This window comes from Hippocampus bargibanti, linkage group LG17 (assembly GCF_051943395.1).
Source record: "Hippocampus bargibanti isolate YZ-2025 linkage group LG17, ASM5194339v1, whole genome shotgun sequence".
Classification (NCBI taxonomy): domain Eukaryota; kingdom Metazoa; phylum Chordata; class Actinopteri; order Syngnathiformes; family Syngnathidae; genus Hippocampus; species Hippocampus bargibanti.
In genome coordinates, this window is record NC_142750.1 from 13317918 (window position 1) to 13333787 (window position 15870).

The following is a 15870-nucleotide window of genomic DNA, read 5'->3' on the forward strand; positions in this document are numbered from 1 at the left end:
TGACTGAAACAATTATGCTAAATTACAACAACAGTTGCATAATTCAACTTTTTACGATGTCCCTTTAACGTTCTTGTCCGTTTCGGAGGCACTGTCTCTTTAAGACGCACGAGGGGGCGTGAGAAGCACGTGGGCCGCCAGTGGTGCGTTTGACGCCTCGGGCCTCGAAATCTTACGAGAGCAGCATCGCATGACATTGTGCCTCTTGACGGGACACATTTTCGACTGAGAAGTAGCAGCATTCTTCTTTTGTTTTTTTAGACATCTTTGTCACCCCACGAAGGTTATCCAACAAAAGTGTGAGTTTGGAGCGTTTTCAGTCGGAACAAGTAGCTAAAGACACTTTTGCATGATGTACACGATCACCAGAGGTCCAAGTAAACTAGTGACACAGCGGCGTACAGGTAGGCACAAAAAGCGTCACAACATAAAAAAAGAAATATTCATACTTTGTGGTCTTTTAGGACCCACGCAGCCGCTTGACAACAAAACAAACGACTTCAAGCACAAGCAGATGACCTGGAATTTGCCCGAGTGAGTGTTGCGTTCATGGACTTAAGGGAATAAACAAAAAGTGACAATGTTTAGGATGTTTTGTGTGCTATTAATGAGTCACTAACAAGTGCTGTTGGCTTAGGACATACTTGTGGGAGTTTATTCACTCACCTCACAGACGCGTAGGGCTCTGTAAAAAAATAGACTAGTATTGAAATAATGATCAATTTTAATGAATTTTAGTGCGACATATTTGAGTGAGATGCCATCTTATAATCTATGACATAACTCCTAAACGCAGCATTAACAATAATAATGTATTGGCATCAATTGAAAAGTGGTCACTATCAGAATACTAGTTTTTGTCCAGTGGAGGTTTTTTTGTCTCCAAAATTGTATCAACCGCTGAACACATGTGGACATGTGTGTACAGTGCTCCGCCTTTGCCACCCCGCCAGTATTGTGTGACCTTGTTACAAAGGCAAAGGTGACACATGGTCCTCCATTCAGCTGTTGTCAACCAAGTTGCTTTCACTTTTTTCCCTCCCCCACAGCCAAAAGGATACATGCCTCTTTCATTTTTTCCTTCAGTCTACCCGCGCCTAAGATTGTTTTTAACCGCCCCAACGGCAAAAAGTACCACCTGCCCTGTCCGAGCCTGCCCCCGGAGCCCCAGCAGGAGGGGGAGTCATCAGCAGCAGCCCACGAGGACAACGTAAAGTTTGTGTATGATGGTAAGAAGGCAACACTTTCTTGTCTTTCCAGTCGGACCTTGTGACAATAGCTACATGCACGTGGTATTTTGTATCTACACTACATGGCAACACCCTCACAGTTACTCCCACTCTGATAGCCTGCCGGCACTTTTGTTTTGTGCTTGTGAGTTAAAAAAAAGTTTTGATTCTTCCTGGACTCTGGCATATGACTAGGATTTTCTGGTTTCAAAAGTTGGCAGGTTTGGAATCTTGAAGAATTGCTCTGAAACACGACTATGACCTCTGTGTGGAAAGGAGCTGTTGGTGGCCATTGTGAAAGTCACAGCCTGCCAGAGTTTAAAAAAAGTAATCAAATATTGATTTAGGGAGTAATGGAATACAGGTACCGGCATTGAATATTCAGGACAGGGGGAAAATGTGACAGCTCCATAAAAAAAACCCATCAGATTCCAGGCACATCTACAAAGTGTGATTTTTCACGGGGTGACATTTTCACGCAAGGAGAGACTGCACAGTTGAGTCCTCAAGACATGTGCTAAGACTCCAAATTATGGTTTGTTGCACATTGATTTTTGACATTGGCGAATGACGTTGAAAAACAAAACAACCATTATGGTTATCACCTTAACTAATGAGGGCATATTGACAAAGCTCTAGATCAAGACCTTTAATATGAAGTCTGACTAAATGCGTTTTGTTGTACAATGTACAGGTCAACTGAATTATTGGCGACATTCTTCCGCAATGTTCTGGGAACAAATGGGGACATATTGACCGCATTTATGCAACAAGGGTTTGACTTATATTGTTTTCAAAGTGACTTTAGATGAGAGCAGAATCCGATTCCAAACCTGCCAACTTTTGAAATCAGAAAAGCCTAGTAATATGCCAGAGTCCAGGGGCCGCAGTCGGTCCAGGAAGAAGTCCTGGTGGTCAGGGTGGCTTTGCCCCCACTCCTGAAGCCAAACAATTAACATTACAGCTACTTAAAATGAGGCTAAAAACACACCATCCAAATGTTGATCAATGTCAAAGATATACTTGTGAAAAAAGTACATATATTTCAACTTGTCAATTATGTCAATATCATGTTTGCTACTTTTAAGAAAAAAAAACACTGATTTCATAATAATCATTTAATAATCCTGTTTGAAAAGTACAACAAATTGTAAGACATTGTTAGCAACTTTCATACAACCTACATTCCAATGGGTTGACAAAAATAGCTATTAACAAACTCGTGTAATGTTCACCTTTACTTGACAGAAGTATAACTCCTGGAAATGCTTGGGCTCGCGAAAATGACTAGTTTTATTTTAGATTCCACACTTTTTCTTGCCTTTTCTCCAGCAGATTCCACTACAAGACAATGATAAAAATGATGCTAACTCTTGACTCTGGATTCCAGGAATGACCCGTACCACGCGCATGCCCCAAATTCATCTAAAGCACAGGTGTCAAAGTCAAGGCCCGCGGGCCAAATCCGGCCTGCCACATCATTTTTCTCAGCCCGCGAAAGCAAATCAAACTTGTTAAATTCCATGATGATTGCTAAAATCTGAGCCAAAATTTCATATTTTTGGATGTCAACCGCAATAAAAGTCATTATTCTTGACTTCAGATTTGAAAACGAGTTATTCATTAATTTGCTGTGTGCTCTATATGTAATATTTGAAGGGATTTAAACATTCTAATGGGTTCCCCAACTTCATAACGGCCCTCGAGAGGAAACCATAACTACAATGTGGCCCGCGGCAAAAAATGACTTTGACACCCCTGATCTAAAGGAAGCTAATAGCTTCAACACTGTGCCTATCGCCTGTTCTAAATTTAGATACGATACATGGCAATCTCGTGTTTTGAATGAACATTGGGTATTTACTATTTTGACTTATTGTTTTGATTAGAAACTGTAATTTTTAATAATAAACCGGAAGCTGGAATGGGATCATGAAAACCATACTCATTATGGCAAAACCAGAGTAGTTGGCAGGTATGCGATTCTTTGGCCATGAATGCAAGAAACGCACCAGGAATTTACTTGCTAATTGCAACTGGTTATAGAGACAGACGAGGACTCTAGGAAGTCGCTGTTTATTATCATTAATGAGTTTTGTGATGCAATACTACATCCAGCCTGGCAGGAGGCAATCCAACAGGAGCAAGGTGATGCCCGGGAGACAGGAGAGGAGGGAAACGCTACGGCTGTCCATTACAAAGACGACACTCCAAGCCCTCACATGGACGGTCAGTATGATCGATTGATTGCTCGTGTCTAGTTTGCATCGGACAGAACGACAGTGAAGCTATAATTGTCGGAATGGTACAACTACAAAATCATTTTACAGACAAAGTATGATTGACTAAGACTTGATATTTTTTATGACATTTTCTTTTTAACTCCATATATACAATTGTGATTATCCCTGTCTTCTCTTCAGACTTTGTGCCCATAGATCTGGACGAGTGGTGGGCACAGCGATTCCTTGCCAACATCGACAAACTTTCCTGACGTCACCCGCCTGGGGGGAGTTTCTGGATCTGAACAAGACGGACGGGTCTGGGGACGGCAGGCCCAAAATGTAGGAAGGGCTCAACAGCAGTCCGGATACCAGAGCTCAGTTGAGCTCCATTTGAACTGTGGCCAATTTGGGGTCTACAGATGTGAAAACTGGCGGATGTCTCTTGTATATGACGTGTGTAATGTTACTGTTTCGTGTAAAGATTTAACCTTGTTTTTCAAGAAGCTGCCATCTTATTTTTGTATTCCTTCTCCGGGTAACTGTCCTCAAAAAATGCAATGAGAGATTAACTCAGAGTTTAAAAAAAAATCCCCAAAAAAGTGCTGATGGAAAAGTGCGAATCTCCCATTTGCATTTCAGAGCCACAAAAATTTGCAAAAAAGAGATAGTGCTTGTCTTTTACTCAGTGCTTCTCCAACGCTTTTGTCAGCAGGTCGTTAAGGCGAGAAATCATCGGCCGGGGATCGTCATTCAAGCCTGCTGTGATCATGGCGTTGTCGTAAATCTGAACAAAAGTCAAGTGAAAGTGGTCAAGGGCGGTGTTGCTTTCACATTTCCTGTCAAATTCAGACCTCTTCAACTTTTGGAACCTAACATTTTTGGCGGGATGGCTCGATTCCTAATCTCCACATATCCGTGGAATTTTAATGACAAATCTCAAATTTGGGGGTTTGGATTAAAGTTCACAATGTGGAACAATTTAAAATTTCAGCTCCAGTTAAGAGTTGTTCAAGCGACTATGCTTGAACAAATTTTGGATCCAATTTTCATTGAGATTTGCAGTCCGGTCTATAATTGTTGGAATAAAATTTTTGATACATTTCTGAACTTTGTTTGGGTTGAATTCGTAGTTCTTCTTCAATTAGAGTTTGACAGACATTCTGCTTTTTCAGGTTGAATTCTGAGACTCCTCAAAATGTAATTCTGAAGCTGTTCTATGTATGATAAGATGAGCTTCTTACTAGGTGTTTGGTTTTTAATAATCTTTAATAATGTTGAAGGATCATTACCTGTTCAAGTAGCAGTGCGGCCAGTTCATTGTTGGAGTCCTTAAGCCCATGTAACTTCTTGATCAGATCATGCCTACACCGTAGAAATACATCAGTTAACCAATGGCGATTTTATTCCTCTGTCTTCAGTGGGAGATTGACGTTGGCGAAGTGGTTTTCATACCACCACTATCATGCGACAATTAATAAAACCATCAATACGACTCACTCAATGATACTCAGTTGCCATCAGATGGCGCCAAAGCAATACTTTCAACGGTAGACATGACATTGGCCTGACCTCAAAATGAGCGTCATTTTGAGAATACAAAAGGTTTTTGGAGTGAAGTTCTGCACACTCACCCCGTGTTGATCTCCAGCGTGGGCTGCAGTATCTGGGCTCTCTCCTCTGCACTGCGAGCCAGCTGCTGCGTACGTAGGAAGTGGCGTGCGGCGCCCATTTCCAGTACCGTGATCATGGCAGGGTGCGTGTCCAGGCGAGGGGTGAGCTGAATGCAACAGTTGTTTGAAAAAGTCCGCTTCCCCATAAACATCATCGGCACATTTATTTTATTTATTTTTTGCTTTTACCTTGACGTTAGTGACTCGAGGACCCAGGGTATTCTTCATCCACGCCATCAGGTTGTCAGCCTGCTCCTGAGTCAGGCGCTCCGATGCTGGCCGAAAAAAAAAGGATAAAAGAAAATTAGGGTTCCAGCGGGCATCCGCTCCAAAGCACGCTAAATTAAATAATGAAGCACAGCATACCTGGTTTGCTGTCCTCAAACTTTTCCTCCTTGTAGTGATCCACCACTATGTCTGTCTCCACCGAGATTAGTTTCTTCTTATCAAACTCCCTCAGGTGAAGCAAGGTCAGCTCGTCAAACTGCTCATAGCAGAACAGCACCTGAGATTGAGAAGCAGTGGAGAAGCACAAACGTGGCCAGTTAGGGTGGTTACAATAAGTGTGGTTTGACAAACATTTGGGAGACCGATGGTCGGACTGTGTGACCTTTGAGTTTTGACCTCCTTTAGTAGTGACCTTTTTTCCAAGAAAAACAAACATCCATGATCCACTGCTGAAAAGGATGCTTCGAACCTCTGCTTCATGTCACAAAGAGGGGACAGCAAGTGCCGAAGAATGTGTCTGTGTTGTCATACGTCTGTGTAAGCTCTCAGTCGTACAGCAGTGGTCCATCAATGAAAAGGTTTCTTCAGCCGTCATCTGTACTTTTTTTGAAGGTGTTTTTGAAGGACGTTTCGCTTCTTATCCAAGATGCTTCTTCAGCGAACTAAAGTCTTACTGGTAGTATCGGCCCTATATATATATCCCTAATGTCCAGCCATGGCGGCGCCGGACACTGCTACAATCGTTCCCTACTCTCAGGTTGGGGGGAGCAGAGGGCCACTCCCTGCGGCCCCACCAATTGTTCCTACATTCCTGACTAACGACTGGCCTGATTGCCCCACTCCCTTCGGTATCACCTCATCAGCATCAGCTAACCTATGTTGCCTAAGCAGGCTATTGTACAAACAATCCAAATTGAACCTCACCCCACCATATCGGTTTAATGAAGGATTTAGCTTTGTTATGAAATTGCTTCTTTTACTCCCCTTTCAAACCATCTATGTTCTTTCGCGAAAATTTTAACCGCATTGTCATCAAATGAGTGGTTGCTAGCTTTTAGGTGCATATGTACTGCCGATTGAGGCCCACTAGTATTATCCCCGCGATGTTGATAAAGTCTTTTTTTGAGAATTTGTTTAGTCTCCCCAATGTATTGCTCACAGTTTTTGAGTGCTCTCCTGATATGTTTTGACTCCTTTTCTCTGCCTTCGAGGCTTGTTGGTATTAGTGTAGCCATATGCTGGAGGGTTCTGATAACTCTTAGTTTGTGTTGTAGAGGATGGTTCGAGTTGAAAAGTAAGTATTAGTCAGTATGTGTAACCTTCCTAAAGACTTCTGTTTTTAGCGCTCTTCTTCTGACAGCAGCTTCTCTTTTATAATTACTTTACAATCCAAAAAGGCTAGTTGGTTCTCTTTAATGTCCTTGCGAGTAAATTTAATGTTGATGTCTACCGAGTGATCTGTGAAGGATTGAATTTCTTGTTTTTTAATTATGACGAAAGTATCGTCCACATATCTAATCCGGGAAGGATGTGAGGGCCTGTTTCTCCATCTCTTCCATTTACAGATTAGCCACTATGGGTGAAACTGGTGAGCCCATAGCACAACCATGAATTTGTTTGTAAAATTTTTCCCTCAATATAAAATATGTAGTATTAAGGCAGATTTCCAATAATTGGCAGATGTGGTCCGGTTTAAGTTTGGTTCTTTCATGCAAAGAAACGTCCGCCAACAGTCTCGTCCTCACCACTGAGACTGCTGCAGGTGTGGGGACAGATGTAAAGAGAGAAGTCACATCGTAAGATGCCAATGTTTCCTCAGGTTCCAATATGAGGTCTTTGATACTCTCTACAAACCATGTGGTGTTCTCTGCGTGATATTCTGTGTTCCCAATCAACAGAGCTAAGATAGTTTTTAGATATTTGGCTACATTGTATGTAGAGGAGTCAATGCTAGATAGACAGATAGATAGATAGCTATTGTAGCCGCATCTCACCTCCATGTCTTTCTGCTTCATTGCCTCAAAGTAGGGGGAGTGCTCAGCGAGATGGCGGTTGGGGGCACACAGATAGTAGATGTTGCGGGTTCCCGCCTTCATGCGGGAGGCATACTCGCTCAGATTGGTGTGCTGGCCCGCCGGCAGCGCCGACGACTCATAGCGGAGCAGCTTGGCGATATCTTCCTGCAAAAATGCGGAATTAGCGGCAGGAGGACACGCTCGTTCATGTTAGCGTGTGACAAAGTCAGAGTCACCTTGACGTCCTGCTCATGGGTGGTGACGATGCCCTCGCGCATGAAGAGGCTGTAGTCCTCGAAGAATTTGTTGTATTTCTCCGGTTCTTTCCTGCTCTGGTCCAGCAGAAAGCGTATCACCCTCTGCTGTAGGACGTCACGGAGCTTCCTGGAAGGGGGCAAGATTAAGGCAAGTTAAGTGGCAGGAGCACGCATAGTAGCACTAAATTGGTTTGAATTAAATGAAATGCAGGATACAGGATCTTTTCCTTTCGGCTTTTCCCTTCAAGGGGTCGCCACAGCGAATCATTGTCCTCCATTTTCAGAGGTTTGATTTGCATGTTTGTTTTGGCCAAGCTTTTATGTCCGATGCCCTTCCTGACACAACCCTCTGTATTTATCCGGGCTTGGGACCGGCACAATAAGACACTGCCTTGTGTCCCCTTGTGGCTACAGGACAAGCTACTCGATGAACTTAACCAGAATCAGAATCATCTTTATTGCCAAGTATGTAGAACACACAAGGAATTTGTTTCCGGTAGAACACGCTGCACTAGTATCGTCGTCAAAAAAACTGCTAAGTGGCACTATACAGTTCCATTTTGGCTACTGTTGAAAGAGTTCAAAGAGTTAATGGCTTGGGGGAAGAAGCTGTTTAAATGTCTGCTTGATTTGGTGCGCATGGATCGGTAGCGCCTGCCTGAGGGGAGTAGCTGGAAAAGGTGGTGGGCAGGGTGCGGAGGGTCCAGTAGGATTTTCTGTTTGGATTCTTGCAGTGTGCAAGTCCTCGAGAGTGGGTAGGGCGGTGCCAATGATTTTTTCCGCCGTCCTAACTGTCCGTTGAAGTCGGATTTTGTCCATTTTTGTGGCGGCCCCGAACCAAACGGTGATGGAAGAACACAGGATGGATTCGATAATAAAGGTGAAGATGCTCAATAAAAAGACACACAAACAGGATCTAATCAAAATAAAAGGCAACATTTGGCTGAGCTTTAGTTATGACAAAATTTTCTTTGCTGATAACCACGGTGACTCGTGAGATCGGGTGTTCAATGAGGCGGTACCTGATGAGGGCGCTCTCCTGCAGCAGCTCTCTGCTCAGATTGAGCGGGATGTCTTCGCTGTCCACCACACCTAATGAACGGACACAATGTTAAGATCAAACAGGGATGAGATTCACGGTTCAGTTTGGAAGCGCCACCGGCTGCGGATAGACGTGCAGAACCTCGAAGGAAGCGCAGCCACTTGGGCAGGATGTCGGCAGCTTTGGTCTGGATGAGAACTTTCCTGCTGTAGAGCGCCACGCTGGAGCCCATCTCCCTGCTCACGTCAAACATGGACGGCTTCTGCTCACAGGAAGACACAGTTCAAGAAATATGGCCGACAAATCAGAAGGGAACCACCCCCCCCCCAATCACCGTTTCAGGGACATAGAAAATACTGCGGATGTTGAGCGGGGCATCGGCGCGATAGTGCAGCGTGTAGCGCGGCTTGTCATATGCCTGTGCCACAAAGCGGTAAAACTCCTCGTGCTGCCAGTCGCTGATCTCTTTAGGCTCCATCATCCACAACGCCTGAACACAAGTCAATATTATGAATGGTTTGTTTCCATGGGAGTCAAATTTAGATCTTATCCACTCATTTTCCATCAAAATAAACATCTTGCAGTCACAAATTACAATCATTTCAGACTGTTTTCATTCAAACATTCCCCAAAACTGAAAATGTGAGCATTCAAAGGTTTGGACACTCATTTGATTTTTCTCCTAATATTGTTTTATTGTTAAATGTCAATTCAAGTCCTCACCCAAAAAATAAAAATACATGACAAAGAAAAAAATTGAGTTAGAAGGAGGAGTCAAGCACGGTTATTTGGGGTAATATATTTTATTAAAGATATATTTTCCAATATTTATGAATGACTGGTTAGGCTCACCATGAGGTCATTTCCCCCCCTGAAACGTCACAGCTATAAAATACAATCGATGCTCAAATCTCTCATGCACAGGCTTTTAAACCAATTTTTTTTTTACTATTAGCATCAAATATATGTTTAGAGACACATGAAGAATTTTAAATTAGCTTTTGAATAGTGAAATTCAACCCTAATTTGGGAAAATCAAATTCCCAAATGTACTATTAACGTATTCACTGCCATTCCCAAATTGATCCGTTGAAAATATGACGTGTAGCGGCATTCCCGAATTTTTTCGGGTTTTTGGTTTCTGGTGCGGGGGGAGGGGGGATTAAGTGCTGGTCAGACCGCTCGCAATGTTTTTCACTTCCACGAGGGGGCAGCATTTGCCTTTTGTCCATGTTAGCACTTAGTTACAACTTTTGCCGTTGTTAAAGTGCTATATAAATCAATATGGATGTATTGTATTTTGTACAGCCGCCCCCATTTGAAGCTCAGAAAGACTTTCTATGACTCTGTGGTGGCTTCAGCCATCCACTATGGAATTGTCTGCTGGTCAGGCAGCATCACCACCCAGGACAGGAAAAGACTGGAGTTCTGTCCTGGGCTGCTCGCTGGACTCTGGAGGTGGGCAACAGACGGACGCTAGCTAAACTAAAAGCTATGATGGACAGCCCCTCCCACCCCCACCTGCCCACCCTGACAGCACTGGGTAGCTCCTTCAGCCAGAGACCGTTACACCCACGCTGCAAGAAGGAGAGGTATCGCCATTCGTTCCTACCGACTGTAGCGGTAGCCCCCACCCCACACCCCTTTTCAAATTGCTGCTGTGGACTGCAAATTTCCCCATTGTGGGGCAAATAAAGGTTTTCTGATTCTGATAACTCCAGACCCATATAACTTAGGAATTAACTCTTTTTTTCTGATTAAAGAAAACAGTCTAAGGTTTCTAACACTGTATTGGATGTTTATGTAGTCCTAAAACTTAATATTCAGAGGGTCCTAAAATTTGAGTGAAAATGACAAAAACCCTGGCACTGGAGTGGACACATTTTTGCACATCGTCTGGCAGTGAATGAGTTAATGAGGCCAGGAATTACAATAAGGCATATAAGAATAATAACAATAAGGCAATATACGTAAATAAATGATTTCAGCGAAGAATCGTCAAAATGGCACCAACCGACCAGGAGTAAAAAGTTTACAACCTCAAGAAACAACGATGTAGCATGCTAGCTAAGTACACACCTGAAGAGTATTGAGCCGACGACCGTTGAGGAAAATGGGGAAGCTGACAAAGTTGCTATACTTGGTCACAACGTCTGGAAGGAAACACAAAAGCTTTGTTTGTTTGAGAGAAATGGACAGAGGTAGGGTGGAGGAATGTACCTTTGACTCTGTCCTCGGAGGCAAACTCCTTGCAATCGTCTTTGAGGTGCAACACAATTTTTGTTCCCTGCTGGACACCACCGGCTTCGGCAATCTCAAAGGCGCCCGAACTAACGGGTAATGTCAGCAAAAAACAAAAGTTACATTAGTGTTTATGGACTTTCACTAGTGATCTTGTTACGCTTGTTAAACATATTCCTAGACACTGAACTCACAAAAAGTAAATAAATATAACAATAAAAAAATCAATGTGATGGGCCAGATTTGGTCCCTGGGCCTCACATTTGAAACGTGGGCGAACGAATAATCGATGCGGCCCACTAGATTTGGCCATCAAGATGAAGTGCTCACCCGTCTGAGGACCACTTGAACCCAGGTGAGTCAGAATCGGCGGCCCGCGAGTAAACGTCCACGCGGTCGGCCACCATGAAGGCCGAATAGAAGCCGACGCCAAACTGTCCGATGATTGTGCTGCTGGCCTCCGTCTGGTTCTGAAGCGCATCCAAGAAGGCCTATGGAGATCGGGGAGGACTTGGATGAGTCTTGTTGAGCACTTACAGATAACTTGGTAATTTTTTTCTGCTCTTCCAGTCAAAGTTATTAAAACACAGAATCTATCAAGTCTCGAAAATATTATCCCCAGTGATTATCCTGTGAAGTGAGTCATACTTCTCTGGACTTTCATGTGTGTGGTGCACTGTGTTGATCATCTCAACTAAACCACAAGAACACGTTTCAAAATATTTTCTGATAAATATGGCATCTAACATAAAAAAAAAAACAGTGTTAAGATTTGAAAAATCGATGTATGCACCTCTCTTAAAGGACAACAACCTACACCATTTTTTTGTTTCCTAACTGACATCAGAAAAACGTTTTATAGCATCTAAAATGCCCAAAACACGCAGGCTGATATTTTTTTGTCAAATGATAAACACCAATAAAAATGCCTTAAAGTGTCCCAAAACTACATGTACTTCAAAATGATATGGCGCGTTTCAGAGGGTCCCGCCCCCTTGTTCGTGACATCACACCAGGACGTCTTGCCTTGCTCGAGAATCAAAACAATGGCTTTAGATTCGGAGAAGATGCTTTCTTGTTACTCATCCAGTTATGAATATGATTCAAATAGTTCTGAAGAGGAAAGCATAAGTGTTTGCAATCGATTAAAGAAGTCCTCCCATATCAATTCGAGCCATCAGGACTCCAATGCACAAGATGGCGCCCAAGCTCCGTTGGAAATGGGCTGATTTGTATGCTGGGAATTTCTGTCAACTAGAATCAAATAGTAGTCTTGGTGCAACATACAACAATTCACCATTGCGTTATTTATGTTTTCCTTCAGATTTTGCCATCAACACAAAGTTTTCGGATTAAACAAAGTACCCAAAATGCATTGTGTGTCGCTTTCTCGGTCAGAGACGTTCCTGACGTCACGTCACGTCAGGCATCGTCACCAACGCAAAAACAAGACTTCCTGAATATTCAGCACGAGTCTTAAAACGTAAAATAGTGCTATATGCGGTGGAATCTTTGTAAAATACACTCAGTAGAAGTCATTTCAAGTGATTTTACAAACTATGGACACAACTTGTCCGGGGGCGTCGGGTGTCCTTTAAAACATGCAAGGCATACAAAATGAAGTGCAGCTACCTTCGAACCGGAGCGGGCAATAGTACCCAGGTTTGCAACCAGCTCCTCTTGGTTCATCCCGACTCCTGTGTCCTGTTGAAATTGAAAAATTAAATCATGACCTTTTTTATTTGGTTTCGCGGTCCACACAAAATGCTAGGAAAAGTAAAAACAGGTGTGACAACTGATGAATATTTATGCAACCGTTAAGCCTTGCATTATCATATTATGTCTTGTATGTCTCATATGTTAGTGCAGGGGTCGGGAACCTTTTTGACTAAGAGAGCCATAAAAGTAAAATATTTAGAAATGTTTTTCAGTGAGAGCCACACGCGCGCGCACATACAAACGCTCGCGTGCGTGCGTGCACACACACACACACACACACACACACACACACACACACACACACACACACACACACACACACACACACACACACACACACACACACACACACACACACACACACACACACACACACACACGCGCGGCCACTTTTCAACAAAATATCAGAATGTATTATTTAAAATAACTTTGTGATAGTACTCACCGTTAACATGAATGGTTTTCCGTTCCTCGTGATTGGTAAAAATCCAGGCAAACGATCGGAATGAAATTCAATTTGCCGGTCCACAGGCGAAGTTACTGCTAGCTAGCCTGCACACGGCTCATAAGCTTCCACACTTGCTATCTGCAATCTACTTCTCGCAGAAGTATGTCGATGCTAACGTTAACATGGGGCTTGTTAAAATGTCACGGACATTCGACTGTTTCATCGATGGTGTTGTTTCATTGCAAATTAGAATCAGAACATTTTCTCTCCTCTAATGCTCCGGTGCATTAACGCTGAAGTGCACTAGTTGGGCTCCTTTAAAGGGGCGTTTACCTGTTTCAACATGACGGCCACTATCATCCAATCAAAATGGCGCTTTCGGCCAACCTAGCTCCGTGACATCCAATCAAAATTGCGCTTTCCGCCAACTGCAGGCCCAATGGGAAATGAACGGCGAAAAAATGAAAACATGTATTTAGTTTTATCAGCGAGCCATATGCAATCATCAAAAGAGCCATATATGGCTCGCGAGCCATAGGTTCCCGACCCCTGTGTTAGTGTAACAAAGTTGCCTGGATGATATTGTGCTCACACCTGTATAGTGTAGGTGCTCTTGGCAGTGTCCGTCTGCAGGTGGATCTCCATGGGAGCCGTCTGGCCCCCTGCGGTGATTAGTTTGTGGCGCAGTTTCTCCAGAGCATCGCTGCCATTGGATATTAACTCCCTGATGAACACCTGAAAAGAGAAAAGAGATGAAAGATGAACATTCTGTATGGGTGGGTTGATAATTGGTTGGTGATGTTAGAATGAAGCTTCAGATTTGCTTCATGAACCACTTGTATTGTTTTGGCTCCTCTAAACGGGACTGTTGGTTTAAATAAAGGGATTTAAGAAATAGCAAGTCAGTGTACTTTCATCCCAATGTTGAAAAGAGAGATCCAGATGAGTAAAAAAAAACACCTTAAAACAAATAAACAAAATAAATTTGGCTTTATTTTCCCCATCACTACCACTGGCCATCAATGGTATTTTTTTTTTTAGTGCTTTAGGTTGTGTGTATTTCTACGCGCGCGCGCACGCACGCACGCACGCACGCACGCACACGCACACACACGCACACACACACACACACACACACACACACACACACACACACACACACACACACACACACACACACACACACACACACACACGCACACACACACACACACACACACACGCGCGCACACGCGCGCACACGCGCGCACACACACACACACACACACACGCACACACACACACACACACACACACACACGCACACACACACACACACACACACACACGCGCATACCTCTCTTGCAGGAAGGGCTATTGAAGGTCATTATACACATCTTTACACATCTTACCTCCTTCTCTGAATACAAAGACCTGGCAACAATGTCCAGAAGCTTCTTAGTCTCAGCCTGAAATTCATGCTTGTAGAAGGTGCCTGGATTGATCAGAAGCAAGGAGAAGCAAAAATCATTTAATAGACTCAATGTACTGTATATACTTTGTAAAAGCTCGAGCACCTTGCACAGTCTCTGAATCGCTGATGATGGTGTGCAAGGGCTCCTCCTCGGGCTCCTTCTCAGCCTCCTGTGTGCTGTAGAAAGACTGCCGTTTGAGCCAAGGGAACGCCTGCTGAGGACGACATAAGACGGGCCGGCTGCTCCTACTCGTCTGAGGTTCAACCTGTGTGTCTACCAACCACAAGAAGTCCTTTTACACAGTAACCAAAAACAAAAAATACAACAGACGCATACCATGTGTATTTAAAACATCTACAACACTTTGAATGACCAGTAGCTTACTACTAAGCTGGCCACCACTGATCTGGGGTAGTATTTCAAGATTGGACTCTTTTTACAAATTAACATGGTAAAAGCCTCAAAAGACTCACAGTAAGTCCTCTCTCTAAAAAAACAGTTTTTAAATGACTGTTACTGTATTTCATTTTCTTATGAACCAAAGGGGTGTGGGGGCTACCGAAAACCTTGCTTTTAGATGTTATAATTTCACGTCAGCCAACTACAAGTATGGAACATTCATACATACTGTCAGTATGACTTTGCAACAGCTCAAGTGATGGGCGACGGTACGGAAATTACATGTGAGGCTGTGGCTATTAGCACGACAAGGTTAGCACACAATTACCCAGTGTCAAGGAGCGCGAGACACAAGCGCAATATCCTCGGACGCATAGCGGAGCCCTTTGAGTGGACCTGGCGGACAAAGATGTGATACCGGATCTGGACAAAGTGAGGAAGCGGGACATGGTTGCACGGAAGAAGAGACGCTGGGTAGCAGCTGTCAACTCACTAAAGTCACGAACTGGCGAAGCAGTCTCGCAACACGCTCAACCAACAGCACTCACGGCTGAAGGACCCCACCACGGGTCCTCATGACCGGAAAACACTGCCTGTTCAGAAATAGCGAAAAAAATTAGATCCTAAATCACTATTTTTGTGAGCTACGATTTTGAAATACTTATTTACGCAACATTTGTGCATTTTAATTTGATTATTAATTTATCTTCAAAGTCACAGTTGTCTATTGGAAAGGTGGTCACGTCTTCCCTCATGTCAAAGTCAAAGTGATGACATTTAATCAAATGAGTTTTGGAAGGCGCTTATAAATAAAACGTATTCTTATTAAATGTATTAAATGTCTATTCTTAACTCACTTGGGTTAGTTTTAAATCATGGGTTGATGACTATATTATTGGTTTGAAATTAGTGTGAAGGAGTCAAGTCAAAGTGTATTATGCCA

The 15870-nt window shown here is 43.3% G+C and overlaps 2 protein-coding genes across 2 annotated transcripts; one reads left to right on the plus strand and one right to left on the minus strand.

Annotated features, from left to right (window-relative positions):
• The first annotated feature begins 183 nt into the window (after window positions 1–183).
• On the plus strand, window positions 184–4561 carry LOC148885859 (MAPK regulated corepressor interacting protein 2-like). The gene is made up of 5 exons (XM_089018235.1): window positions 184–404; window positions 465–534; window positions 1087–1229; window positions 3348–3458; window positions 3653–4561. Exons 1-5 carry the CDS (start codon window positions 350–352, stop codon window positions 3721–3723), a joined length of 450 nt encoding a protein of 149 aa, XP_088874361.1. The 5' UTR covers window positions 184–349; the 3' UTR covers window positions 3724–4561.
• trap1 (TNF receptor-associated protein 1) lies at window positions 3423–15480 on the minus strand. Its single transcript, XM_089018233.1, has 18 exons — window positions 15256–15480; window positions 14631–14801; window positions 14466–14548; window positions 13669–13809; window positions 12540–12611; window positions 11238–11398; window positions 10887–10996; window positions 10746–10819; window positions 9001–9156; window positions 8808–8928; window positions 8647–8716; window positions 7604–7751; window positions 7347–7532; window positions 5491–5629; window positions 5314–5399; window positions 5086–5231; window positions 4744–4816; window positions 3423–4238 (listed from the first exon to the last, which is right to left on the minus strand). Exons 1-18 carry the CDS (start codon window positions 15374–15376, stop codon window positions 4137–4139), a joined length of 2160 nt encoding a protein of 719 aa, XP_088874359.1. The 5' UTR covers window positions 15377–15480; the 3' UTR covers window positions 3423–4136.
• Between the last annotated feature and the right edge of the window lie 390 nt (window positions 15481–15870).

Excerpts from the sequence above, each read along its gene's own strand:
- LOC148885859 (XM_089018235.1), top strand. The coding sequence starts at position 350 with ATGATGTACACGATCACCAGAGGTCCAAGTAAACTAGTGACACAGCGG. Across the intron at positions 535-1,086 it reads ATGACCTGGAATTTGCCCGA|TCTACCCGCGCCTAAGATTG; the intron begins GTGAGTGTTGCG and ends TTTTTCCTTCAG. Across the intron at positions 1,230-3,347 it reads CGTAAAGTTTGTGTATGATG|CCTGGCAGGAGGCAATCCAA; the intron begins GTAAGAAGGCAA and ends TACTACATCCAG.
- trap1 (XM_089018233.1), bottom strand. The coding sequence starts at position 15,376 with ATGTCCCGCTTCCTCACTTTGTCCAGATCCGGTATCACATCTTTGTCC. Across the intron at positions 8,717-8,807 it reads GTGGCTGCGCTTCCTTCGAG|GTGTGGTGGACAGCGAAGAC; the intron begins GTTCTGCACGTC and ends TCCGTTCATTAG. Across the intron at positions 5,232-5,313 it reads CTCGAGTCACTAACGTCAAG|CTCACCCCTCGCCTGGACAC; the intron begins GTAAAAGCAAAA and ends TGTTGCATTCAG.